The following is a 26,107-nucleotide window of genomic DNA, read 5'->3' as shown; positions in this document are numbered from 1 at the left end:
CGACGTATTGACTCATTCGGTTGCAATCAAAACTCCAAGCTCGGGGATGATATTCCTATTTCGAAGCAATTTTGCTAGCAGATAGATAGATACCTAGGTATATCACGACCAATACAATGGAGTAATTTGCTGCATTTGATGAACTGTGGCGCAGAACACGCGGCCCTCGGCCTCCCATCCAGGCATCGTAACAGGCCAGATTGCATTTGCTTCTGCATGGCACGACAGTTAGGCAGAAGCAGACTTATACATTTTAATAGATAATGAATAAACCTATTGGTAATGTTTCTTGTTTCTTGATGTACGGCTGAAATAACATTGCAAGCATACAAGATTAAAGCTAGCAGTACATTTTGTTAGGCTAGTTGGTTAGTATTTGTGACATTGACTTGACGGCTATAAAATGTGCTTAGGTAAAAGCAGCGTTAGGTACCTGATTTGCTGTGTAACTGCAACGTCATTTGTTCCTCTGTAAGAGCTGACGTAGTTGACTTCCAGACTTCCAGACTTCCAAGCTTTAATACTAGGGTACCTGCCACTTTCAGCCCCACCACTCACCCACTCACCCACTCACCACCTAAACCAGCTCAGCAGCAGCCAGCAGCCAGCAGCAGCTATCGCTTCGGTAACAACTTCTCGTGAGACAAGGCCACCTTTCGACCTTTTTACATAAATATTTTTTCCACTTCCCACATACTTTTTCCCTTAAAAAACTTCACATATAACCCAAAAGCCTCGTTGCAACTTAAGACAGGAATCTCTACCCAATCTTCCTCGTCTTTTATACGTCAACGATTACCATCACCTGCATATATCGACAACTACCTACGTCAATTTCTCCCTTGACAACGCACACACATTTGGGCATTCACACACACACACACACACAATAATTTCCTTCCACGAGCTGCTCGCCCAAGATGACGCTCTATTACTCGCTTGTATGTTCCGCATCCGCAATCTTCCTTTGAAGCATTCAGCATTCTCGAAACAAGAGTTTATCGAATGCTAGCACTAGCTTTTATGGCCCACGATGAATGTATTCGACTTGCTAATTTTGGACAATCAGGTCTTCCTGCTCCTCGTAGCGGAGATGTCCCTCTTCATGCTACTCGTCGTTCCGATGCCATTCACCGTCCGACGGAAGATGTTTACGTACGTCAACAATGAATAATATCCTCTCTCGCCTAAGCAAATTGTAGCCTTTGCTAACTGTGTGTGTTACGAACTACAGCTTCCTTTCCGAAAATCCCGTCGTTGCTAAATTTCAGTATTGGCTGAAAATTACCTTCGTTTTTATCCTTATCCTCTTCCTAGACAGCGTTAATCGCGTCTACCGCGTGCAGCTCGAGCTTGCCGCTGCCACCGACACAGCGAAGGGCACTGCGTAAGCTTTTCCCCTCCCCCTCCTCCTCCTCCACCAACTCTCTCGCCCTCCCGTAGCCTTATACTAACCACCACCTCCCTAACAGAGCGGTCATGGGCCACGAGCGTCTCGAAGTTCAAGCCCGCAAGTTCTACAGCCAGCGGAACATGTACCTATGCGGTTTCACCCTGTTCCTATCGCTGATTCTGAACCGGACATACACGATGATCCTAGAGGTTCTCCGGCTTGAAGAGAAGGTCAAGCAGTACGAGGGCACGGACCGCAAGACTAAGGAAAGCGAGAAGCTAGCTGAGGCCGGCAAGCCCGCTGAAATCGCCCGCCTCCGCGCCGAGATCGAGAAGCGTGACCGCGACATCGAGACCCTCAAGAAGCAGGCCGATGGCTTGTCCAGGGAGTACCATGACCTCTGCGAGAAGTATGGCGAGACCCTACCCCCCGCTGGCACTCGCAAGGACAAATAAACTTCGGATGCGTTGCTATGATGCCGCAGGTCCAGTGCCGAAGCCGAACAAGGGCTGCAAAAATACTATCTGAGGTGAATTGAGAGGTGTGTGGATGTGTGGGTGTGGGGCAGATGGCATATGTCATATGAGTTCCGAATTTCCTTACCAACGTCTGAAGCGGACATCTCCGTTCCGCTTCCAAGGCTCACTGGCGTATCAGGAGAAATCACGGGTCGGGGGAAATATTTGCATCCTCGGTTGGACCCGGACAGGACTGGGCCGACCAGATTGTTTTACTATATGAGAAACATGAGAAACATGGCTTTGACTACGCGTGGATGGCCTGGTTATTCTACTCGGTGGCTGTACGTATCATTAGAGGACGGTAGTCTGATAAATAGTAAAAATGAGGTTTCTACCTACCGCCTCGTGGTTCAAGATAATTTATGTGTGATAAGAGGACTGCCGTGTGATTTTGCATGGCGTAAGAGTTGCTTTTTATATTGTTCTGGATGTGCTAATAGTCTTGTCTGAATTATCCTAAACTCGCTTGCAAGGTATAGAGACATGCTTTCTTGCAACTGACTACCTAACATCGAATAATACCAATAGGTAATAAGTAGTACCAACAGGTAGTCAGGTATAAAAGTAAAGGAGGAAAACAAGGTCAATGAAATACAAGCGCATTTTACAGAGTTACGTTACGCCCCCCCTATACATACAAACATGACCTTGGCATCTAACTATGTAGTTTGAAGAAGTGGTCTGATAACACCCACTAACCAAGCGTTTGGCTACATTAGGTAGTCTACCTATGTAGGCATCTGATTATATTTAGTCTTTACGACATAAAAGCTTGCTTGCACTTATATTATTAGGACAAACCCATTAAATTAAATTCATAATATTTCAATTCTTCGTCTTACTAAATAAATTAGCAGTGTGACATAATCATATCATAGCATATAATTTTCCGGCCGCTTTCGTACATGACGCTGGCATCAAAAAGCACCTATAATATAAACGAGACCAGACAGGTCAGGTACGCAGGCAGCTGTTCTCACCCAAACAAACCTGCTTCTTTCTTTCTTCTCTCCTTTTACCTATCCCCAAGTCTCAGTCTCGGTCTCTCTCTCTTCAGTAATATAGCCCCCCAAGCGCCGCTCTGCGTAGTAGTCATCTGGCTTCGTCATTCCGTGAGGAGTAAAAGGGGGTATCTTTAAAGCGAAGGGCAAAAAGGCGAAAATCAAACAACAACAACAGCAAGACATTAATAAGTGAAACGAATAAAACCTCTCCAAACCCCCCTAGGTCCCCATCCACGCTAAGATTCGCAATGCAAGATGTGAAAAGATACCCTTCCCGTTCAAATTATATAGTAGAAACGAAGGACGGGGGAGCAGATAGCCTGCTCCCTGCGATTGGTTCATCCCCATGTTGCCTTCTTAGACTGTGATGTTCATGGTCCTACGCCCTTCGGCTTCCTCGGCCTGGAAACCAAACACGAGCTTGAATAAGTCCCGCAAGAACCCGTATTGGCTCGAGCGGTGCGTCATCCACTCCACGCTCTTTGCTACGTCGGCCGCCGAGACACGTTTCCCACGTGGCGGTAACGCTGTAGCTTGTCGAAAGGGGGAATCGCCCACCACCAGGTTCTTGTAACTCTGTAACAGTGCCGCGTGGCTTGGCAACGAGCCGAAGGATCCGCTCGGTAACGATTTCACGAAGGCTTGCAGCGATGCTGCACTATTGTGATGGTGTCCATCCGGTCCGCTGCTCTCTCGTGAGAAACCAACATTTAACGCCGCCTTCAGGATAAGTACCTTTATGCGTGTGATGTTAGGATCCTCGTTCGTCGTCGCTGTTGTGGCTGTGCTGGACGTCCTTTGGCTGCTCTGTGAGTAGCTCGAGAAGTTTGAGGCGCTACTAGACCACCTTCCGCCCCTGTTGCTTTCCGTTCCTAGTACCAAGATGTTAGGTACCTGCGGCGATTCGGTATCGGGAGAGACAGGTGTGTCTTCGAATTCGGTCACGGGCGTCTCGGGTACAGGTGGTGGTTTCCGCATTACCTTTCCTCCCTGGGATGAGTGGTTCTTGAGGCTCCCTGTCTTCGAGCGGTTCGAGGCTCTGCTCTCTCGTCCATCTGCCATCTCGGCTATCTCCCGTTCTCGGTTGTATGAGAAAAAGTTTGCCTGACTGGGACGTGGTGTCCCCCTATCGGGCCGAATCTGCGTCCATCCTTCCCTAAATATGTCACAGAGCTCCCAACATGCTTGGACTGCAGAACCAAGAAGCTCGCCGTCCGGCATCCTTCTATCCCTCTTGCTCTGCCGTAAGCTAAATAGCATCTCTGCAAGAGACCAGCAGGCGGAAAGGAGCGAGTCTGTCTCCTCGCCCAACTCACCGCGCTGCTTCATAAGTCGATGGCATAGCGTGATGTAGAAGTCTAAAGTCCGCTCTCGGAAAGCCTCCGGAAGAGTTCGGTTGTCCTGCGCGCTGTACAGGCTAGATGTTTGTTAGCATAGCCACTTCAAAACATCGTAGAACAAGTAAACCAACTGGTTATTGAGCTCGAAGCTCACACGTAAAACGGAATCTGACACCTCGTCCCCGCGTTGCCGTATATCGAAGAGAGCCTGGCAGAAATCCCGGCACAAGTCTAAGTTTTGACGGACGTTAGAAGACTCATCAACTTCGTCTCGGCTATTGTACAACCGCTGGCATAGTTTCCAGCAGCATTTCCAGGCTCTTTCGTGACCATCGGGAGTTCCTGATGAACTGAATACTCTTTCTCGATGATGAGTGCTGAGACTTGCCAAGGTATTGCATAAGGTCCAACACTCTTGCAGGGCCGATTTTAAAGACTTGATTTCAACATCCTCGCTGCCCTGCTCTTGGACGTGTGTGGCGTACTCCTCATCATCGTAGCTTTCTAGGCCAGGTTCAGCATCTGTCTCTGGCTCCTTGGATTCTTCTGGGATTACTAGCAAGCTGTTAGCTACAACATTAAATTAATCAAAAGAGAGCGGCTGTGCTAACATTCGAGGCTACTAGCACTGCTGGACCTGACTCTTGATGACTCGCTCATTATTTCCTGGAGATCTTGAGCCCTGGGTGTTGCACTGTCAATACTATATCTGACAGGTTTGACATCCGTCGATAGAGGGGGTGGTGTTGGTAGGCCAGAGGTTTTGGACTGTAGGAGTTAGTTTTCACCTTGACCATCTTCGGAGGACATTTACCTTTGGGACTTGTCTACTAGCAGGTAGGAATGCAGAATCCTCAGTTTTCGAAGAGATAGGAGACCTAGGTGATGTCCTCTCTGTCGATTCTGAGTACTTTGGCGAGTTGTCGGTAGTTTTCTACAATGCCACTTAGTATAATTTAACCAGAGTCTCAGATTCCCAACTCACCCAACTCCGAAAGCTTTCCGGGGCGTGTATGACTGATATCGCCTCTTCATTTGTCTGCCGTACCTGATCGGGGATGTTCGTCCTGAGCATCAGCAGCTAGCTTAAAGTTAGCAATAATTCAGGTGCTTTCCCATCTTCAAGCCACCAACCTGAGGCTGCTGATCAGGGTTCGCTACGGAAGATTGGGATCGAACCTCGTCAGATGCTTCGTCGTCTATTTCTGTTACCTCAGTCCCGACAGACGTAACTGGTGAAGGGCCGACAATATCGCTCGGGCTCATAAGATAATGATTGGCGGAGGATGGCCGAGCAAGAGCAGATGACGGTCGAAGGGAACCGGACTCTACAGAGCTAGTAGACCTGATTCATGTGAGCATAAATCCCCGACGGCGACGTTTAATATAAGTTAACGACGGACATTGGACGAAACTGCGAATGAGGAGCCGTAGACGACTCTGAGGAAGATACAGACATCTCCATGTGTGGCGAGAAAGTAGATATTATACTTCCGGTTGACGTTCTCAACGGAGCTTCGAGGGCCATGGCTGGCTTGGCAATGGGCAATGCTGGGATGTGTTGGCCGCGGTGTAGGTCCGGCAGCGTTAAAAAGAAAAGCTGCACTTGATAGCAGCTCTCTTTTAAACGTATTGCGGCTGAAAAGGCCGTGGGCGCGCTTATGGTCCACGCGACGACGGATATGTATACCACGTATAGCGGTCGCGTAATGGGCCTGATCTGGGTCCTGCAATGGCCAGAGACCCGGAGAAGACAAGTTGACGTAGGACCCGATGAACTGGGGAATATGAACTGTCCACGAAAAAGCGATAGAATTTGGATCAATCGTAGGCCTTAACGCTATCGGGTATTAAGCCGATCGCCTTAAGTCTTATGCAACACTCAGACTAAGGACCAACAACAGCTTGGTCGCTTCTACAAAGGATGATCCGTAGAAGTGCGGGACAGGGGTGGAAGATCAGATGTATGTATGGGTTTTCGAGACGACAGAGTTGGACGTAACTGGACAGATTGAACGTGGTGGACTAGGTCGATTCAATTGCTGGTCAGAGGGAGGAGGGGCTATGAAGGACATCAGCATGAGATTTGTCGAGAGAGCTCCACTGCGACCTAAAGGACGTGGAGCGCATCCGCATACCCTAGGGCTCCTTCGAGGCTGAATTACATAGATATGAGAGATATGAGGACCGAGATGTTGTTGGGGAAGGATACCGATGAGTACCGATGAGGGGGAAATCCTGATTTCGCTGTTCTACTACCTAAGTAGGTAACTTCTGGTAGTACGGAGGCTCTTCGCTTGTCTTATTGATGATGATGCTTCGGGCGCAGAGTTCGACGGCTTACTCTGTTTTGGCGGCCACCTTTGCGCTGTCCGGTTCCCAGCATGCAGATGCGCGTCTTAAACTCTTTTGCACCTCGAGTGCAGCTTTTCAACCAGTAGGGAGATAGCAAGGGAGGAAGTCGGATGGTGGGCTGCAGGGGGGAACGAGACAGGGGTTTCGGCGCTTAAGCCACGGACGGATCGCTTCAAATCAACGAGTCACAGGAGGGCACCGCGATCTCTAGCACCCTAGTCCAAGACTCGGAGAATGAGTTATTAACCCACTTCATCCCAGCATGTCGGGGTAAAAATGCACAAGGGCCAAGGCGCAAAAGAACACGACAAGCCCCCAGACTGACCGTTGTAGTTCACGACGATGTAGCCAATAAATTGGCGACATGATAGCGTAGACCGAGCGTAATAGGCTCCATATTGCTTTTTCCCCTCGCTTCCCTCGGTTTGTATCACGATACTTTGTAGTTAAATCCGTTGCTAATATGTTGCGTAACCGGTGTAGTTTGGTACTAATACCAGTGGCTTAAGGCGATGTGAATACATCGTGACATATATTTGCCTGTGGATGAAACGGATAAAACTAGTCGGTACACCCAAAGAGAACTGGACCCAGTGTAGTACAAGAGACGGTGAGTTCGTCTATCGCCCAGCCAGTCAGACGTTAACTAGTTAGACGTTAAAGATATCTTGATATAATCACAAGGCTGCCCAATATGCTGTGGGCTGTGGGCTGTGGCATAATACATACAATACATGCCGTATGTACTATGGCACCAAATGCGTTGCGTGAAAAAAAGGCCGGTGCGAAAAGTTGCGAGTATTTCATGCATCGTAAGAACCAATCCTTGGACAAAACCCGGTATGATAGTGTTCCCGAAGATCTGGTACCGCGTCTTTTATTAGCTCCAACTGGGTCTACCCATGTGGGCCGAGGAGGATTATTGGTGTATGAGCGTCGAGAGGGTCGAGAGGGTGTGTGCACCTTGCTGTTAGGCTGGACCGATCACGCATTGCGGGCCTCAACACTGCATACATAGTACACATCCGTACAAGGCCATGCCGCCATGGTGCTTCTCGAATGGCCATCAAAGCCGTGTCAGGCTCGGCATCCCGAATCCTCCGGCATCACTGCATCAATAGAGACAGAAACATGACTGATAGTCTGATATGGAAAGCGATGCTAGCTAGGATCTTTTAGACTCGTTTTGATCTCACCGCCGGAGCCGACGACAAATGCGCAAAAGCGTAAAGGTGCTAACCTAGCTTCCCTAGCTGCTGTCTTGTAAGTTGTCCTATAGGTAGTATGTACGAGCCGAGTGTTGGGGGCTAGAATTTCTATACGGCCGTTGACCATGCTTTGCTTCTCAGGTGAGCGGCCATTGATACTACTATAGAGTGAGATACTATAGACAGCTGACTATAGAATGCAATGATGGGGCCAATTGGTTTGGTTGGCTAGCTGTCCTTATCGGGCTGAAGCTCACGAATCTGATTTTTCCTGGTTCCGTTTGTGTTGCCATGGGAAAAGTTGTAGGTTACAAGACCGTTGAAAGGTGTTAAAAGTCCCGGACCATTATCCGTTAGGTATACTTCCGGGTATATCGTACCTTAAACTAGTAGGTACCTACTACTCGACCTTTCCCTGGTGTATTTTTTAGTTAGTGCCTCTTGGGGTATTTGTCTATAATTCTATTGGTTAGCCCTAAAATTCGCCAATGGCCATCACGTAATAAGGCAAAAAAGAACATTTGGGTACCTAACCTAAGGCAAGGTAGGTATGCTGTTAGTTTCGTACCGACCTAGGTGGCATGCATATGCAGCTCTTAGCTAAAATGTATACCAATTAATAGGCCCAATTCGTCTATACCCTCGAGGATAGCAACTAGTTGCAATGCACAGTCCTTTGGAATGTTGATTCGCCATACTTCTTGGTGTTTCCCTCACATATATTTCATATAGCTGTTACGTATCATAACTAGCATATAAGATCCACACTCGCTTATCCATTGGGGGCTTCTTCCAGAACGTGGTGTTAGTCGTGCGTGCATAGGCGCCGTGATACCAACCTGCATATCGTTTGCTGCACGGAAAGCTGGGAGCTCCCTGTCATTGCAATTTTTTACGCTCTTTGACAATTAAGGTAGACCTAGCTTAATAATATTCGGAGGAATTACCTAAGTAAATACCGTAGATTCAAGGGGAAACATTGAATTCGTTTCCACATGAGACCAACTAAATACTATTGTCAATTATCATATAACTTATTTGTAGGTAACTAGCCAATAAGAAACATATTGTATATTATAGAGAGGAACATATAAGAGTATAGTATCTATAGAAGTATTCTTTTACCGCGTAAGATGTTGGAACGAAAATGCATCACTTAGCGTCAAAGGGCATGTTTGTTTTTTTAGCGACGTAAACATGCGGTCACCAAGAAGGATTTGACGCCGGTTAGGGGATATGAGTCTAGCATAAATTCAATGTGTAGCGCTTGCGGCTGTTTGGGCGGCGCCACCTGCAAAAGCCAACGTGGCACTACACTATCCCCAAAGATGATCAGTCATGATACGACAGGCGAAAACAATACAGCCCATAATTAAAGCAAGGCATCCGTGATCGACGATTTGTGGACCGAAGCCTTGAGACAAACAAAGAAAGATAAACATCGTAGGGGCGTTGGCTAGGGTTAAAAGTTAGCTTAGGAGTAGATTGGGAATGTAGCCGCGGCTAACATGCATGGCGTTATTCTTCGCGGCTATTTAGCATACGCTAACTCGAGGCCATATGGACAGGCCTTTCGCGTATAATTGCGAAGCGGTCTGGCTCACTTCAGCCTCAAGGCATAGGTATTTAGGTATTTAGGTATTTATCAGCACGGACATCTCCAATACCCAAAATACCCAAAGCAGATAAATTCACATTGCAGTCTGTCTAAACTGTCGTGACGCCACTTAAGCAGTCTCGCTACGCCATCCTGAAACTGCCAGCCCAACGCCATAGAATGCAATTTTTGTGCCAAGTGCCAATTATCTCCATCATCAAAGCTATCAAACCTCATCCGACGATCGAGACTCATCGCTGCTGTAGTTGGATCTTCTTGTCGTTTCGTCCGTCAGGGGTATACCTTACGTACGTACATGTTAGAACACTGCTTTCAAAGATTTCACTTGACTCTAAATATGCTTGGTCTTACTTTAGTAGCTTCTCGATGAGATCAACGTGGGTCATGACCATTCGGCGACAGCAGTATCGCTTCAAGCCTAGCGAGTCCATAGCATCGCTTTTCGAACCGGTTAGTATAATGCATCAACATATAGAGCAAGTGCCACTAACCCATCCGGGACGCCGTCATCGATGAGCTTGAGATATCTCTCCCAAAGGTCTCCCGTCACCTGTTGTCCTTCGGTCAACACAAACCAAGTCTAGCTGGAGAATAACAAACGCTTACCTTCCCGCAGGAAAAGCATCGAATAGGAATAATCATTTTGTTGAGCAGAAATATGCGTCCCGTAAAGTATCGTAAATATCGTTGTTGGAATCGTTCTGTAGGGGTCGTGGCTCAAAGCGCGATGTGTAGTTGACCGTCGCGAAAAAGAAGATGGTGTGGCCAATGACTGTGAAAGAAACCTCGAGATTGCGAAAGCCGAAAGAGAAGTTGAATGGAAATTTGTTATCGATAAATGAATGCCAAGCAACTTATTTTACGTAGATCGTGCCACTTAAGTCACTAGCTGACTAACTCCACCAAAACTCTCTTATCGGATCGCCTTATCGCGTTGTCCCGCAAAAAAATCTCGTGAACTTTTTGTTGCTTTTGGTTTGTCAATTTTGGCGACGCTTAAAAGCTGCCTTCTAATGAGCCAGGTATAGCATTCGCTTTCATAATGGCCCCCATAGCAGTCAATGAAGTAAGCAAAAGCTGCGCCAGGAAGAGGCTTATATAATCATGCTAACCTACAGCTTTTATTTTTTTAGGATCTTAGTGCAAACAAACGTAAAAGGGATGTAGACGAGCACGGCAAAAGGAAACGACCGAAGCGAGACTCACAGAACGCCATAACGGGTAAAGAAAAAGGCTCAGCAGTACTTCCCCAAAAAAACGACAATATGACTAGCACAATCCTGAGGTCCGACGGCTTCGTTGTTAAATTAGAGAAGAAACGGCACCGAACAGAAGAAGAGAGACATGGAGACCACTCGTCGACCTGGAAGGTTTCAAAGCCAATGGGCGGCCGAATTATGGATGTGGACCCTATATTGACGGAAGATGAGAAGTAAGAGTTGAATAGAGCCTACCCTGGGAGCTATGGGTAGGATTTCGAGGTCAGGAGCTGACATGAATATCAGGCATCTAATACTTGCATACAACACCTCCATTCAGGTATACTCGACAGCGGATTCTCTTCTAATACGCAAGATTCAGCTGGAAGAGCTCGATGTGGAGAATGTGCCGGGACAGATCATGTCCATTTGCATATCTCCAAGCTCGCCGAATCTTATATGGGTTGCTTCGTCTGATGGTCATGTCTGGTTGATTGATTGGACGAACGGCCAAGGTTCCGAGACATTATACAAGCTACAATGTAGCTTTCTATCTGACATGTCTGTCGAACATATCAAATTTGGCGCAGAGTTCAGGGATGTGCCGTTGGTTGCTATCGAACATAAGAAGAAATGGCGGATCGTCGCCTGTGATGTGCGCCGATCCAAGTTCAAGAATTCCTATCCGCTCTTAACGCAGGCTATGCCTATTTCAAATCTACGTTCTGTTCGAAACGGATACGCTTTAATAGCATCAGCAGATCGTAACATTGTCCTTGGTACACTTAAGACCTCATCGATCAAGCACGTCAGGGAACTCGAATATGAGTTCTTCACCCTTGACTGCAGCGACGAGATTGTGTGCTTAGATGTACGAGCAACGGACCGTATACATCTCAATCGAAAGACGCAAGTGGACGCTGGTAATGAACCCGTAATAGAAATTGTCGTAGGCTGTGCTCGTGGAGCTGTGTTCTTCTATAACGATATCTTACCTCAAATCCGTCGGTTACATAGCTCTAAGGGGCACAGAGGCTCCCTTCAGCCCCGGAAGTATCACTGGCATCGCAAGGCTGTTCATACTATTAAATGGTCACGAGATGGTATGAAGAATCCTCATTCTGAAATATTGATAACAAATCTCTAACTCAGGTTGTAGGCCACTACATCATTTCTGGAGGGTCCGAATCGACACTGGTCCTGTGGCAGCTGGACACGCAGAAGATGGATTTCCTGCCCCATCTCTCTGCAACAATCGAGAATATCGTCGTTTCGAAGCGCGGTTCTGCATACGTCCTCCATTTGGATGATAATTCAGTCATCGTTTTATCGACAGCGGAAATGAAGCCAACAACGTATATATCTGGAATCCAGACACTCATTTCCCCACAGCCGCTTTCCAAGGATGACCTAGTCAGAAGAATAGGCCAATATACTCCCGATCGATTATTAAAGACGCCGGCAGCAGCCAGCCCAGTGGATCCCTCGCGGATTCATTTTTGCGTAGGGAATGGGCAACGATTAAGCCACTCTGGGAGCGGCCCCTCTACTCCTTTAATACAAACAGTGGATCTCACCACCTTGCAGGGCATCTCAAAACAAGCCTTGACAAGGACAAACCCGACAGACGTGAATACGACAGCTAAGGGTTACACCATAACGGAACCCCGGGTCACTGGCATGGCATATTCAGCAGATGGGAAGTGGCTTGCCACTACTGACGAGTGGCAGCCACCTTCGCGGGATATCAACTCTCTAGAAGGATCCCCTGCCGAAAGGCGTGAGGTGTACCTCAAGTTTTGGGCCGCCTCTTCGGCAGACCAGAGTCTGGAGCTCGTGTCCCGTATCAATGCACCCCATTACACAGGTCGAAGCGAGCCTGTCTACGGCCTGGCTGCGGATCCGCATGCGCATCGCTTTGCTACTATCGGTGAAGATGGAGTTGTTAGGTTGTGGGAGCCAACAATCAGGCAACGCGACGGAGTGCTGGTCAAGGGCAAACTAGGACGCCAGCTACACAGCTGGGGATGTTCCCGAACCATATATCTTCAGGAAAACGAGGAACCAGTCGGTCCGGATGCAATAGCTACTAGCAGTTCCATACGAGGCTCTGGTGCAGTTTCTTTCTCCGAGGATGGGTCTACCATAGTCTGTGCTATCGGAACTGCCCATGGCTCGGCAATCCACGTCATCGATACAGAGTCTGGCAAGATTCGGAATTCGATTGACGGATTAATAACCGGGGAAATTCGCGATGTCAAAGTCCTGTCTTCATGTTTAATCGTACTTTCAGATCGTCTCATAGTGTATGATTTGGTCTCGGACGAGCTACTGTACGGCGTTCAACTGAGGACAAACGAGGATTCATTCGGCCCAGGCGCAGCTATCTTAACGCATATGGCAGTCGACCAGAAGACTTCGACATTTGCGGTGGCTGTTTCACGGGGCAAGCCAGGTTCGCCCTTCCTCACTTCCGAGCTGGCAGTGTTCTCTCCAGATCGAAGCGAACCGGAGATAATTCACAGGTTCCCATACCCTATCACATCAGTCGTTGCCTCGGTTGGGTCTAGTGGCTACCTTGTTCTCGACTCCGCCGCCCAGTTGTGGTCAATCAGCGAAGGCATGGATACTAAATCCCTCGCCTTTGCCCAACCACTCGTCGATCTCAACCTTGACCAAGTGAACACCGAGGAGCCTCGTGAAGACAGGCCTTCTTTAGCATTACTTTCTGGACAAGACGATGAGCTAGCAAGCGGAGATGAGATGGATGTTGACATGCCAGATGCCACGGCTGACGGGGACGGTGACGAGGCTTATTCGGCTGTTATTCCACCACAAAAACTTTCAGAATTATTCGATACTGCGCCGGCGTTCGCGATGCCACCGATCGAGGACATGTTTTACCAGGTTACAAAGCTATTCTCGTCGAACTCGGCTGTTTCGGCATCATGAGTGTTGTTCGTCGAAAACTAAGATACCGATTTAGAGACGCACGCGACTTATAGTATCGATACTATTAGTTCTTGCACCAGTACTTTGTGGGAAGCGCTTAATATCTAGGGGGAGAGCTACCGATAACCACCATTATTCTAGCAGGTTATTAAGCACCGCCTCTGATTATCTGAGAAGGGGAGGAGGGGGTTCCAGTATCCAAACTTGAAGCTTGAGGGGTTAAGGACACCTATGAGGTACCTGGAGGCTTTACCGTTTTGGAGTTTCATACCAAGATAGCCTTAGACGTCTCATATCAGGGAGTCCTTAGCTATTCGTTAAGACTCGTCGGACTTGGGAGTTGATTGAGTTGAATTAGATGCACTCAAGCGCATCTAGCCTATGTATTTATTAGTGAAGACTTGTTTTCACTCCTGTCATGTATGACGGGTCACAGAGGATATTAAAAATCAAGTAAATACTAAAATTACCTAACCTTGCACATTAATCGCAATATATGATACTCCTTGTTGTCGCATCAGTCCTTGAATTCCTATAGCATAACAAGACGTGTTCCACTCTCATCCCATTATCTATCTAGGTACCTAGGTATCTAAAAACCTGTTGGCCTGATTGGCCGGAACGATAAATATATTCCGTAAAAGGCATATACATACTAAACCGTCGCTGGATCTAATTGGCTGCTTTCCGTGCTATAGTCGTAACTAGTCGTCCGTTGGAGTATTGCGTCCCCGTCCGTAGAAAGAAGCCGGGGTTGATAAAGAATAGTCTCGACGACGTAAAGAATTACGGTGTATAGGTGAAATCTTGAGGAACTCGATGCTTAACTACTTAGGTACTCGTCTACATACGACCACGTCAAAGTGGTTTAAAGGAACAAGGCCAGACCACGAATTTGGACGGCAAGCTCTACTTAAGCAGGGCAAATATATTTATTATATTAAATTAGCAACACATCGAAGATTCGAAATAGTTAGTTAGTCAAATCCCAATACCATAACATAAACCTTTTGGAGAAGACTCCAAAGTGGGCTTCCAGAAGCCATCGCTAGCTTTTGCCTCTAGGTATCCTCTCGATAGCACTATGTAGATATGTAGGTATGTATGTAACCCTATGTACATAGACCTACGTCGATCCCAAATCCGCTTTAATTATCCCCGCCGCCCGCTCCGCAAGCGCATAGACGCTCGCCGCGGACCCAGCGCCGGCGCCGACGCCGACGGGGAAAACACTCGCGTCGCACACGCGCAGGCCCTCGCACCCGTACACCCGCAGCCGGTCGTCCACGACGCCGCCTAGCTCCCGCGCCATCATCGAACACGTGCCCGAGAAATCGCGCGGCGAGCCCGTCGCCCGCTCGCGCACGTACCGCCGAGCGGACTCGAGATCCGGGCGCGGGGGGGCGTGGCGCTTCCCGTTGGGGACGAGATGGCTGGAGAGTGGGTTTGTGGTCGTGATTGTTTGGTGGAGGAAGTGCACGTGGCGCGCGAGGATCTCGACGTCGAGGGGGTGGGAGAGGGTTTTGGGGTCGATGGCGGGGGGAGGGGAGGGGGAGGGTGGTGTGGATGGAGATGGAGATGTTATGTGTACTGAGCCCCGGGAGAGAGGGTACGCGAGGGTTATCGTGGCGGAGTAGTATTTCTCGTTACCGGGAGGTGGGCCGGCTATTGTGCCGTCGGCGGCGTAGGTTGCGAAGCCGGGGGTTGTGAGGTACGTAGCTGAAGGCTCTGTAGATGAGACGAGTACCGAGTTCACCAAGTTTTCGTGTGCTTTTACAAAAGCTTCTGTTGTCTTTTCCGAGTCGTTTCGATGCCCCTTATTATTGCTTAGTATTTTCTCGATCTCCCGTTTCCCTTCAGGGGTTTCGATTCCGGGCACAGGCAGTTGTGCCGCGACTTCGAGGTTGCCTCTCGTCCCGAATCCAACCTGTTTCTCGTAATCTGCTTGGACGGCGGCGAAAGCAGGTGCTTCGCCCCGTAAGATACCATCCATCGTCTCGAAGCCTTTCTGGTCCACGACCTCGAAGCACATACCAACCGTAGGATGGTTTTGGAGGTTTTCACCAACATGTTTGTTATCGACTACCACGTTGATTCCGAGTGATTTCAAGAGCTTCGCGTCTCCGATGCCGGATAATTCAAGTATCTTCGGAGAGTTAATTGCGCCAGCACTAAGTACGACCTCTTTCCGAGCCGTCGCTATCTTCGTAATCCCTCCCTGGCTGTACTGGACACCAGTCGCCTTGGTAGGTTTCGATCCATCAAAAAGGACCTTCTCTACATGTGTCTCAGTATAAACAACCAGATTAGGCCGTGGTCGTGCTCGCTGAAGGTATGCGTTGCCAGAGTAGCTTCTCTGCTTGGTGACAGGATCAACACTTATGGCAGACAGATAAGCTCCGTAGAACTCCCCAGAAAGGGAATCCAAAGATGTAGGATATCCAAGATTGGCCAGTGTGGCCTTCCATACTCTTAGCCACTCGGTATCTTCAGGGAAACTAACTTGGAGAGGACCATTGACATCCACCTCCTCGGGAGTCTTCGTCAACGTATACGTTTTTCTCAAGGAATCGGAAAAGGACGACCAGTCCCAACCGGGATTACCCAGATCAGCCCAGGCATTAACGTTGTATCTAGAGGGCGCAGCGAAAAGAAAGTTATCAAGTGCGCTGCAGCCCCCTAGCAATCGTCCACGAGGAACAATTGTCTCCCGATTCCCCAGTCCTACCTGTAGTAACTAATGAGCCTACATACGTTATTACCATAACTACCACTAATTCATACGACATACCTGAGGAACAGTCCTAAACTGCCAATCGGCGGAGCTGCGGGTGAGAGAACTCCCCAAAAAGGGGGTGCTGACCCTAGGATCCTCGGTTAAGTCCTCGCCGGCCTCGAGGACTAGTATCTGCAAGCCGGGGTCCTCGGATAGCCTAGCAGCGAGCGCGAGCCCGGCTGTTCCCCCGCCAACGATTACTACGTCGAAGACTTCCGACATTGTTTGTAAAGGGATAGGAATACGGCGGGCTCTACGAAACGCACTCGCGAGTTAGATGATGAGACTTGCTAGATGTGGATTTATATAAGTTACCTTCTGTGACAAAGGCGATACCACGATAGGATTTATCAATCCTCAATTGCACCGGGTACGGTTCATTTGCGGGTATTTTTCACGATTGCCGAATTCGTACATATCAGCCCATATGGTACGATTCGCAAATACTGATATACATATTGCCCAGGGGTTAGAAGATCTGTTGAGGGGCATATCGGCTATTGCTTTTTAATTTGAGAGTTCCTATTGGAAGGCAAGTCAAGAGCCTCCCTTCTACCCTTGGTAAGTATGTATTACTAGAACGAAGTTGTAGGGATCACTATATTATCTGATATTAATATTGAGACTCTTAATACAAGAGGCAACCCTGCTGGCTTGCACAATAGCCCTGAGTTTACGAACAAGCCAGGCCAGGCAATTGATTTGATTGGTTGAATCCCGCAAGGCCGCGGTGGCCGCCCAGCCTCGCCGCGCCGGGGGTTACGGGCGCTCGGCACGTGCTTCGCATGTATCTCGCACCCGTGACCCCCGCGCGGCTCGGCGGGCGGCCACACAAGCCATACAACAAGCCACGTAACCACACACAACCCCCCCTAGCCACACCATTCCAAGATCAGGTCCACGGTTCGAATCCTCGACCTCGCACCCCTTCCCTTCTTTTACGCATTATTACGCCCCGTTAAACCCTTATTACCTAGCGTTGTTACGGCCGAAGCCGCAACAACGCCTAACAACTTTAGGCCAGGAGCCTTGTGGCTAATTACGTGGCTGTGGCAGGTTATGTGGCTATGCCTAGTCCAGCCCCTAGGTATTACATAAGCAGCTTTCGTCGAAATCTCGACCAAAACCTACTTTATTCTAAAATGCACTTAATTAACACACTTCTATTTACAGTAATGTTTTCAAAATAAGAAAGTAGGTTAAACTCCCATAGAAAAAAAAAACGCGACATAATAACCCTTCGTAAACTTAAAGCATTAAACCAAATCATTCCGATCACTGGTTAACATCCTCGAGGAGACCAGCATCACTCTCTTCCCAGGGCTGCTGGACTTCCAAACTCCTTATAAGATCCTCATGATTCATGCTCCTTGGCAGGATCTCGTATGGGAACTCTACCGGGAGGTTTATAAGTCCAGGCGTTGCCTCAAGCTTAACCTCAGTCTGCCTGCCCTCCTTATCGAGAACCTTGCGAATAGTAAAAACCGCTAGAGTTTGCGCAATGGTTAAGAACACGCTTGAATCTGATAAATGCCGCCCAGGACAGACTCTACGCCCGTAACCAAATATCTCGTTATAAGGGCTAGGTTCGTTGCGCGGCTCTAAATACCGATCGGGATTGAAGACAGTAGGTTCCTCGTACACTTCGGGATCATGGCAAAACCACCATATACCCGGGAATAATGTCGCTCCTTTTGGTATGAAATGACCTTTGTATGTAGTGTCCTCTGAGACTACATGTGGAAAACCTAAAGGTGCAGAAGGCCACCACCGGAATGCCTCTTTAACAACAGCTTCAATATAAGGAAGCTTATCCCGGTCTTGAAATCCGGGGAGCCGCTCGATACCTACTACACGGTCAATCTCCTCTTGCGCCTTGCACTGCACCTGAGGGAACATGACCAAAGCTAAAAAAAAGCCACTTAATAGTGCTACTGTAGTATCTAACCCTCCATTGTATAACATTGCAGCTGTCCATTTGATGTCGTCCTTATCGCGGTCCAAATTAGCACCTCCTACATCACCGTCCTTGGCCTGTTGGACTAGATTAGCTACGAACGACGGCCGGTGGCTACCAATCGCAATCTGGCGCTGAACGAACGCGAATGGAACTTCTGTTGCCATCTGATTGATCTTATTAAAGAGACGCGCTGTCTTTTTAAATCCTGTGCCTGGGAATCCAGTGGGCAGATAATTGAGGGCCGGAATGGCATCTACCAACCATGCCATCGGTATTGTGGCACGTTGAGCGTTAGCCATATTAAGATCTACCAAGTCGACCAAGGGGTCAGCCTTGTTTGGCTCGATAGTATATCCGTAGACGATTTTCGATATCATGGCGCTGGTTTTGCTGTGACCAATTATATGTTAGCGGGATGGATAGGTAATTTATGTGAGTCGGAATTGATTTTACTCTCTTCTTCCTCACCTCAAACGAAAAATGATCAAGCTTACGTTTTCAAGTGTTTGATTAAATTCTCAGGTTGATTCAAGACCCGAAATAAAAATCGGCACACCTCCGCTTCTTGAACGTTATAGAACTCGGCCACCAGTGCCTTAGTACCTAGCTGCTGATGCACAAGCTTGCGACACCGGCGGAGTTTATCGTTGTCCTGCTGCATTACTAACCAGTCGCCATAGCCGCACAAGTTATTCGCGAACTCCGTCTTTGGCCGTCCTGAGCAGAGTTTTGAGCGCTTCTCCATTAGATCGTGGGCGGCCTGTTTGTCATGGCAAATGACGAGTGTCTGACCCATGATCGTGATAGAGCTGATCGGACCGTAAGTTTCTCTATGCTTGAGCCAGTGCTGAAACTCTGGCACTCCTTTTGGAGGTAGGTCCATGAGATTGCCGACGATAGGAAGTGGTTTTGGTCCTGGAGGAAGGCTTGAGCCAGTTCTCTTTCGGGAGCATAGTCGACAACAAGCGACCACACACAATATGGCAATGATAAAGCCATGTAGTGCTAGGAACTGTGCCATTGTGGGCTGCCTTGATAATCCACCTTCAGAAAGCTATCTCTGGTAAGGGTCGCTTAGAACAAGGAAGTGGTGCTTCTAGAGAAGATGCAATCTCTGACCAGCACCGGTCATCATTGAAGTATATCGTTGGAATGGAGGCGTAGTAGAAGGCTACAGGTACATTGTCACGTCATATGTCAAGTAGCTTTTCTCTATCATCCAATGAGAGTAGGCCACGAAGTAAACACTATAGGTATTCATAAAACCAAATTCGGTGTGGCAGCAACGAATGTATCATCTTTTCAAGAAGTAAGCGAGAAGCAGGCATAAAAACTGCAACGAGTTAAGACTGGTATGGCTCGGCTTGGGCTCTCACATCTAAGTACTGGTACTCTCCAGGATAATACCAAGCTGGGTATTAGATACTGGGCGTTCCCCGCAAGAAGACAATGCTCGCTCTCCCGAATTGACCGGCCCCGATAATTCACCCTAAGGCGTCAATCTAACAATATTTATCGTTCTTATCTTACCTCAGGCAGCCATGTCTCCCGACGATGGCGTGTGGCACAACATGAACATATCTCAATTATAATCTCTGCAAGTAAATAACGGTATCGGCCTGGTACCGTAGCTAAGCTTGGATCATGTCGTAGTCTGGAACACACAAAGGTATAATAATATTACAGGTTGGTCCACCAGCCATACCCAAAGGCAACCGATCTGTGTGCGCTTCGCTCGTCTCTGTTCGTTTACCAATACTCCAACATCTAGCTGGCAACGTTGCGCCAAAGAAAAATCACATATCTGGAAGCGATGACTCATCCATGGCGAATTTTTATTACTATGCTGTGTGCTACAACATTTGCCAGACACAATCCGCTTGATACAAAAGATCAGCATGATCTCGATGCCCTTGCCATTTCACTTCACCTGCAAAATCCATACGAAGACATTAAACGGGAAGCACGAAACCAGTTCTTGTCAACAGCTCAACGCTATGGCTATGAAGTTGACTCAAAGGATTTGATACGCCGGCTTGAAGTCGCTGTGGAAGAGCTGGCTTTCGGCTCCATGCAGTATGCAGTCAATAACGACCCCGCCCATCCGAAAGTCTACTGGACAATGGCACCTCCTCGAACCAGGGACTTGGTGGAATTGCCGGTTCCTGGCGGCCGATATGGATTCGACAACCCAGATTGTATTTATCGTACTGTCCCAGTGAGCGATTCATACAATTATATCATACACGGCAAGCGCACCGGCGTTGGTGCCTCGGACGTTACATTCTCGCTTCAGAGCAGTCTCACCAGTAACACCATCTCTATTGTAACCGGGAAAGACCTCGTCGTGGATCATGACGGTTCCTTCACTATTACCGTCAACCCAAGTACTTCTCCGTCCCCAAACCATATGCAAAGCACGCCAGCGGCTAAGCTACTTCTAATTCGCCACAACATCGGCGACTGGCTTTTGGAAAATCCGGACGAGCTCGAGGTAGAGCTGGTTGGACAGTCCTTCACAGGAGACCGAACAAACGACACCATTATTGCACAAGCTAGAGAATATCTACGGAAAACCATCCCCCCTCTAAACTTTGTTCTCGGAAATCTAACATTATCTAAACCCGTCAATTCCATGGCTTCCCCATCTCAATCGTCGGGAATGGGTTTGGCCACCCAGGCACTTGTGTTATCGCACTATAACTTGAGCAAAACTTCGGCCCTAATAGTAACTGTTGAAGCTGAACCCTCAACTTACTGGACTCTCAATATATACAGTCTGTGGATAGCTAGTGATGATCCACGAGACAGGCTAATAAGCTTGAATAACAGACAGGCGGCCGTTAACAAGAATGGTTCATATACCTTTGTTCTGAGTGGAATCGACCCGGGCGTTTTCAACTGGCTCAATACTCTGGAGGAGGGAGTGGGCACAATCGTGGCTAGATTCCAAGGAATTCCACTGGGAGGAGATGCTGTCGGCCATATTCGAGTTTGGACACAACTTTGTGATTTTGACGATTTGCACTCAGTTCTTCCCTACGACACCACATACGTTACACCACAACACCGGGCAAATCAAATGATGGTTAGAGCACGAGGATTTGATAGGATTCATTCATTGTACAGACCATGTTCGGCTTATCCATATCCATGGTGGCAGATGGCCTTGCCTATGGAATGGTTAGGCTTAAACCCCCCTTGCCCGTCGGTTTAATACTAGTATGGTATCAGGCCAAAGTTTAACGAGTGGGTTAGGTACCCGTGGGGCGAGCTAGTTAAAGGACTATGCTTTAAGTTTACGAAAGGTTATTGTGTGTGTTGCGTTTTTTTTTTTTCTATGGGAGTTTGATCCATTTTCCTATTTTGAAAAAATTACTATAAATAGAAGTGTCCTGGTTATTTTTACCTATGTTAATTGGGTGCATTCTGAAATAAAGTGGACTTTAGTCGAGATTTGATTGGGTGTATCTTAAAATAAAGTGGATTTGGTCGAGATTTCGACAAAAACTGCTTATATAATGGGGATTGGACTAGTTACTACCACATACCTAACCTGCTATAGCTACGTGATTAGCCACAGCTACGTAATTAGCTATAAGGCTTTTGGCCTGGCGTTGTTACGGCTTGCGGCTTTCGGCTGCAATAACGCCAACAAAAGGTTAACGGAGCGGTTTGGCGAAGCCGAACCGCGGAGCTTAACCCGCTTATAAAGCAGGTAAAAGCGTAGCGCGCAAAACGCCGCGCTTTTGCTTGCGTAGTAATGCGTAAAAGAAAAGAAGGGATGCGAAGGGATACAAGGTCGAGGATTCGAACCGTGGACCTAATCTTGGGATGTGGTGTGGCTAAGGGGGGTTGTGTATGGTTAGGTGGCTTGTTGTATGGCTTATGTGGCCGCCCGCCGAGCCGCGCGGGGGTCACGGGTGCGAGATACGTGCGAAGCACGTGCCGAGCGCCCGTAACCCCCGGCGCGGCGAGGTTGGGCGGCCACTTAAGGATTTAACCAATCAAATCAATTGCTTGGCCTGTTCGTAAACTCAGGGCTATTGTGCAAGCCAGCAGGGTTGCCTCTTGTAGGTATAAAGTGAAATAAACCCGTTTGAGCATAAAGAATTAATAAAATTATATATTTTATAATATATTTTATAATGTATTTTTTTATTAATTTTTTTATTAATTTCTTTATATAATATAAAAAGTTTAAACGTGATACTTTTTCGAAAAAATTAATTATATTTAAAAATCACTGCCAGTTTACCGACATACACCGTCCATAAACTAAACAAGCCTACCAGCCCATTATTTGTCACCACCTTAACAAGCACCCCAGCCATGTTTGATTCCATTACCAACATGGAGAGGAACCAGTCTTATGCGTGGTGGATTGCCTCGGCAGTTCCCATAGTGTTCTTTCTTATCAAATGCTTCTACAACTTATATTTACACCCGTTGAGCCGTTTCCCTGGCCCCAAACTTGCAGCCATTGGTAGCTACTATGAGTTCTGGTTCGACGTGATTAAAGATGGCCAGTATCTATGGGAAATTGCAAGGATGCATGAGATATATGGTACGAATGCGGTCGACTTGCTGCCTTTTGAATAGTTGAGAATGAGTACTGATTGCCGTATCCAAAGGACCTATCGTTCGAATCAGTGCGAACCAGCTACATATTCGCGATTCACAATTCTACAATACTATATACTCGGCTGGTGGTCGAAAAATTAATAAGGATGCTGGAACTGTCGCAATATTCGCAGCTCCATCATCTATTGTTGCAACTGTAGACCACCAGCAACATAAAGCGCGACGCAGCTACCTTCAGCCCTACTTCTCCAAACATTCAATCCTTTCCATGGAGCCAATGATACACGAAAGAGTTGGCAAATTATGCGAGCGCATTGAAGTCGCCATGAACACAACGAAGGAGTTTGATCTCAGCGCGGCCATCTTGGCAATGACGGGGGATATCATTACTCAACGTTTTTACGGCGAGCACTCCGATTTCCTTAGTGCTCCAGACTTCGACAACATGCTAAACAGAGCTATCCTTGGTTTGGCACTCAACTTCCATTTTACCCGATCCCTGCCGGGCCTAGTATCCATTATTAAGAAGATACCGATTCCAATTTTAAGCATGGTTCTCCCGCAAGTTGCAGAGCCACTGGTCTGGCGGGAAAAGGTGAAGCACGATATTCTTTCGTGTTTAGATGAAGAAAATAAAAAAGAGTCGAAGTCGATCATTGTATCAGCCCTTGGAAACGAGAACATTCCACCCGCAGACAGAGAGATTAATCGCTTGTTGGACGAAGGCGAAATATTTCTTCTGGCCGGCGCTGAAACAACTGCAAGAGCAATAAGTGTTGGGATGTTTTATCTCCTAAATGACAAGACAGGTTTAAAGAAGCTGCGCGACGAGTTAAGTACACTGCCATTTCAACCAGAAAATGAGTACCCCATGTCACAACTTGAGCGTCTTCCATACTTGGTAGGTTTTAATCTAGAGCTTTCGAAGAACAGCAACAGAGTAGGCTGACCTTGCAAACAGGCTGGCGTTGTCCAAGAAAGCTTGCGCTTATCGAGTCCCGTGGGTCGCCTTCCCCGCGTCTCTGTGGATGAACCGTTGCAATACCACGAATATATCATCCCAAGAGGGGTAAGCACACAGCATTGTGCCAGAGAATGGTCATACCTGATACTTTCATAGACTCCCGTCAGCCAGTCAGCCTATTTTGTTCATAATGATCCTGAGATCTACCCGAATCCCGACTCTTTCGATCCAGGTCGGTGGATCAAGGCGGCAGAAGAAAACTTTCCATTGCACAAGTACCTTGTCAACTTCACCAAAGGTACCAGGCAATGTATTGGCATTCCGTAAGTAGTAGCATTCAATTCTCCATTGACTTATTTTTACGGCCATCTGGCAACGCACTAGCTCACTATGCCTCAGACTGGTATCCGCAGAGATTCACATCACCATCGCAAGACTTGTCAGTACCTTTGATATGGATTTATATAAGACTACGATGGAAAGTGTGGAGATCCACCATGATCGCTTCGTTGCCTATCCCAAGAAGTCTAAGGATACGGGCTCCTGGCGCGGAGAAATCATGGTGAAGGTTACGGGCAGAGCCAGGTCGGAGGCTGCTAAATGATACTGTCACATCTTATGCAGAATCTCGGTTCTGGGAAGCTATGCGTTTTCTTTTCTATCCATTCTATCAACTTTTTGCTATCCCATAACCTCTTTCTATCCATCTCATTTCTTCAAATTACTAGGCAATTGGCAGAATGCACTGAACACCGTTGGTTTGTCGTTGAAGGCCTCCACTCTCCGGCGCGCGAGCAGGTTTGTAGGCTTAATGGTTGAGACTGGCTGGCATTACCTGGGAAAACTGGGCGATTCACATGGCGGGATTGCTTCGGAGAATAGCTGCGCGCGTGCCCCTTGAACAATATTGATTGGGGTGTGACTTTGCAGATCAAACTGATCTAGGACGTCATGTGGACTAGAGAAGGCCATTGCCATAGCTGTCGTTAAGGGCCGCGCATTTTTGGTTACACTATTTATCGTCCGCCGTTAAAAGGCCTTAATTAGGTACATACATAGAAAATGATACTTATACTCCTCGGCGTATTTATTGATGATTAGTGGACAACGGTCTTACTTTAGGTACATACCTATGTAACTACTTGCAAACGGTAAAAGCTGCAGTAAATATTTGATGCATTGCATAAACGTAGTAGTATTCGATGTGTTGCATATAACTTGCAGACTATTAAATCTGCAGTTAGTCGCCACCGAAATGCTTAAAGTCAGCTTATCTTTAATGCCAAACTTCGTCTGGCCGGTTAGTTCAGCTGTCCATTTGGACTCTTGGCGCTCCTTTTCAACACGGGTTGTCTATATCCATCCAGCCGCCTTGCATTGAATTATCGTCTCGGAAGGCTGCACTTATCCTAGAATCAACGAAGTGAGAAAGCTGGAATCAATAAAACAGGACGTCTCACTTAAAGGGATGGCCGCGATTGGTCATAAAATTATATGTTATTGTACATGGTGACATTGTGCAAATACTTGTCTAAGACTTAACCACACTTTCCGATGACGTTAAAGCATTAACCGTGCAGGCTGTCAGACCCACCATTCCGCCGCTAGGTACGGGCCGTCCTGCTGTGCCATTCCGCTGCCATGCAGTGGACCCACTCCTCCAGCCATTTTCGCTTCAGCTGAAAGAGACTTGGGCCTGGAATAATTGACCTTCGGGTAGACCTGCTTCGTCGAAAACTCTCATGAGGACATGTAGGAACAATCTAGGGCATAGGGAAAGGGCAAATCTGACTGATAACGAAACAGTAAAGGCTTAAGCGAAAATAAGATAACGCTTTAGACGTGTCATGTATTTAAGCAGATATCAGTTGCTCCGGGGTAGGGCATCGGGCGAAATACACGAATGAATGAATAGCCACACCAATGCAACGGCTACTCTTTCAACACCCTTGACCTTGAAATGACTTCAACGCTCGAACCTTGAAGGGCCTTAGTGAGCGAGAGACTTTTATTTGCTATAGAGAAGCGTAGAACTATACAAAACTAAATACTTTGAAATACTGTTACCTGCAGGACAGCAGTATAATGACTGTTGTCTTCCAGGCAGTGTCATACCGTATCCGCTCTGAATGACGGGCTTGATCTTAACAGGAACAAAGGATAGAAATAAACAGACGCACGAAATCATGTCTATTTGTCTTGCGAGTAGCTACGCGGAAGCGGCATAACTGTT

The 26,107-nt window shown here is 47.5% G+C and overlaps 8 protein-coding genes across 8 annotated transcripts; 4 read left to right on the top strand and 4 right to left on the bottom strand.

Annotated features, from left to right (window-relative positions):
- Positions 1-920: 920 nt before the first annotated feature.
- Positions 921-1,848, top strand: F5Y00DRAFT_261328 (B-cell receptor-associated 31-like protein; the record flags this gene model as incomplete). Its single annotated transcript, XM_048011186.1, has 4 exons — positions 921-941; positions 1,070-1,155; positions 1,235-1,387; positions 1,473-1,848. The coding sequence occupies 4 exons, from the start codon at positions 921-923 to the stop codon at positions 1,846-1,848; spliced, it is 636 nt and encodes a 211-aa protein (XP_047865472.1).
- A 1,427-nt stretch (positions 1,849-3,275) lies between these two features.
- On the bottom strand, positions 3,276-5,786 carry F5Y00DRAFT_261327 (uncharacterized protein; the record flags this gene model as incomplete). Its single annotated transcript, XM_048011185.1, has 7 exons — positions 3,276-4,335; positions 4,390-4,813; positions 4,870-5,026; positions 5,073-5,192; positions 5,244-5,339; positions 5,393-5,603; positions 5,662-5,786. The coding sequence occupies 7 exons, from the start codon at positions 5,784-5,786 to the stop codon at positions 3,276-3,278; spliced, it is 2,193 nt and encodes a 730-aa protein (XP_047865471.1).
- Positions 5,787-9,669: 3,883 nt separating this feature from the next.
- On the bottom strand, positions 9,670-10,081 carry F5Y00DRAFT_252722 (DNA-directed RNA polymerases I/II/III subunit 10; the record flags this gene model as incomplete). The annotated part of the gene is made up of 4 exons (XM_048009963.1): positions 9,670-9,721; positions 9,791-9,877; positions 9,931-9,989; positions 10,046-10,081. 4 exons carry the CDS (start codon positions 10,079-10,081, stop codon positions 9,670-9,672), a joined length of 234 nt encoding a protein of 77 aa, XP_047865470.1.
- Positions 10,082-10,637: 556 nt separating this feature from the next.
- F5Y00DRAFT_235048 (WD40 repeat-like protein) lies at positions 10,638-14,080 on the top strand. Its single transcript, XM_048007511.1, has 3 exons — positions 10,638-10,871; positions 10,945-11,741; positions 11,798-14,080. The coding sequence occupies exons 1-3, from the start codon at positions 10,705-10,707 to the stop codon at positions 13,588-13,590; spliced, it is 2,757 nt and encodes a 918-aa protein (XP_047865469.1). The 5' UTR covers positions 10,638-10,704; the 3' UTR covers positions 13,591-14,080.
- Positions 14,081-14,503: 423 nt separating this feature from the next.
- Positions 14,504-16,695, bottom strand: F5Y00DRAFT_235045 (putative GMC oxidoreductase). The gene is made up of 2 exons (XM_048007510.1): positions 16,382-16,695; positions 14,504-16,318 (listed from the first exon to the last, which is right to left on the bottom strand). Exons 1-2 carry the CDS (start codon positions 16,586-16,588, stop codon positions 14,717-14,719), a joined length of 1,809 nt encoding a protein of 602 aa, XP_047865468.1. The 5' UTR covers positions 16,589-16,695; the 3' UTR covers positions 14,504-14,716.
- A 946-nt stretch (positions 16,696-17,641) lies between these two features.
- F5Y00DRAFT_268958 (O-methylsterigmatocystin oxidoreductase) lies at positions 17,642-19,508 on the bottom strand (the record flags this gene model as incomplete). Its single annotated transcript, XM_048012353.1, has 2 exons — positions 18,821-19,508; positions 17,642-18,716 (listed from the first exon to the last, which is right to left on the bottom strand). Exons 1-2 carry the CDS (start codon positions 19,345-19,347, stop codon positions 17,642-17,644), a joined length of 1,602 nt encoding a protein of 533 aa, XP_047865467.1. The 5' UTR covers positions 19,348-19,508.
- Positions 19,509-19,927: 419 nt separating this feature from the next.
- F5Y00DRAFT_235041 (uncharacterized protein) lies at positions 19,928-21,727 on the top strand. The gene has a single exon (XM_048007509.1). The coding sequence runs from the start codon at positions 20,140-20,142 to the stop codon at positions 21,541-21,543; it is 1,404 nt and encodes a 467-aa protein (XP_047865466.1). The 5' UTR covers positions 19,928-20,139; the 3' UTR covers positions 21,544-21,727.
- An 864-nt stretch (positions 21,728-22,591) lies between these two features.
- Positions 22,592-24,916, top strand: F5Y00DRAFT_52919 (trichodiene oxygenase). Its single transcript, XM_048013771.1, has 5 exons — positions 22,592-22,893; positions 22,961-23,811; positions 23,872-23,979; positions 24,031-24,197; positions 24,274-24,916. The coding sequence occupies exons 1-5, from the start codon at positions 22,659-22,661 to the stop codon at positions 24,476-24,478; spliced, it is 1,566 nt and encodes a 521-aa protein (XP_047865465.1). The 5' UTR covers positions 22,592-22,658; the 3' UTR covers positions 24,479-24,916.
- The last annotated feature ends 1,191 nt before the right edge of the window (positions 24,917-26,107 follow it).

The sequence above is a fragment of the Daldinia vernicosa genome, assembly GCF_022497035.1.
Source record: "Daldinia vernicosa strain CBS 139.73 unplaced genomic scaffold F5Y00scaffold_19, whole genome shotgun sequence".
NCBI lineage: Eukaryota > Fungi > Ascomycota > Sordariomycetes > Xylariales > Hypoxylaceae > Daldinia > Daldinia vernicosa.
Note: the sequence above shows the minus strand (reverse complement) of the source record. Positions and strands in the feature narration are given on the sequence as shown.

Bases quoted from the DNA above. Each gene is read 5' to 3' on its own strand.
- F5Y00DRAFT_235048 (XM_048007511.1), top strand. From the start codon at position 10,705: ATGACTAGCACAATCCTGAGGTCCGACGGCTTCGTTGTTAAATTAGAG. The intron at 10,872-10,944 runs GTAAGAGTTGAA...CATGAATATCAG, and splicing joins ATATTGACGGAAGATGAGAA to GCATCTAATACTTGCATACA. The intron at 11,742-11,797 runs GTATGAAGAATC...CTCAGGTTGTAG, and splicing joins TATTAAATGGTCACGAGATG to GCCACTACATCATTTCTGGA.
- F5Y00DRAFT_235045 (XM_048007510.1), bottom strand. From the start codon at position 16,588: ATGTCGGAAGTCTTCGACGTAGTAATCGTTGGCGGGGGAACAGCCGGG. The intron at 16,319-16,381 runs GTATGTCGTATG...TAGTTACTACAG, and splicing joins AGTTTAGGACTGTTCCTCAG to GTAGGACTGGGGAATCGGGA.
- F5Y00DRAFT_235041 (XM_048007509.1), top strand. From the start codon at position 20,140: ATGACTCATCCATGGCGAATTTTTATTACTATGCTGTGTGCTACAACA.
- F5Y00DRAFT_52919 (XM_048013771.1), top strand. From the start codon at position 22,659: ATGTTTGATTCCATTACCAACATGGAGAGGAACCAGTCTTATGCGTGG. The intron at 22,894-22,960 runs GTACGAATGCGG...CCGTATCCAAAG, and splicing joins AAGGATGCATGAGATATATG to GACCTATCGTTCGAATCAGT. The intron at 23,812-23,871 runs GTAGGTTTTAAT...CCTTGCAAACAG, and splicing joins TTGAGCGTCTTCCATACTTG to GCTGGCGTTGTCCAAGAAAG.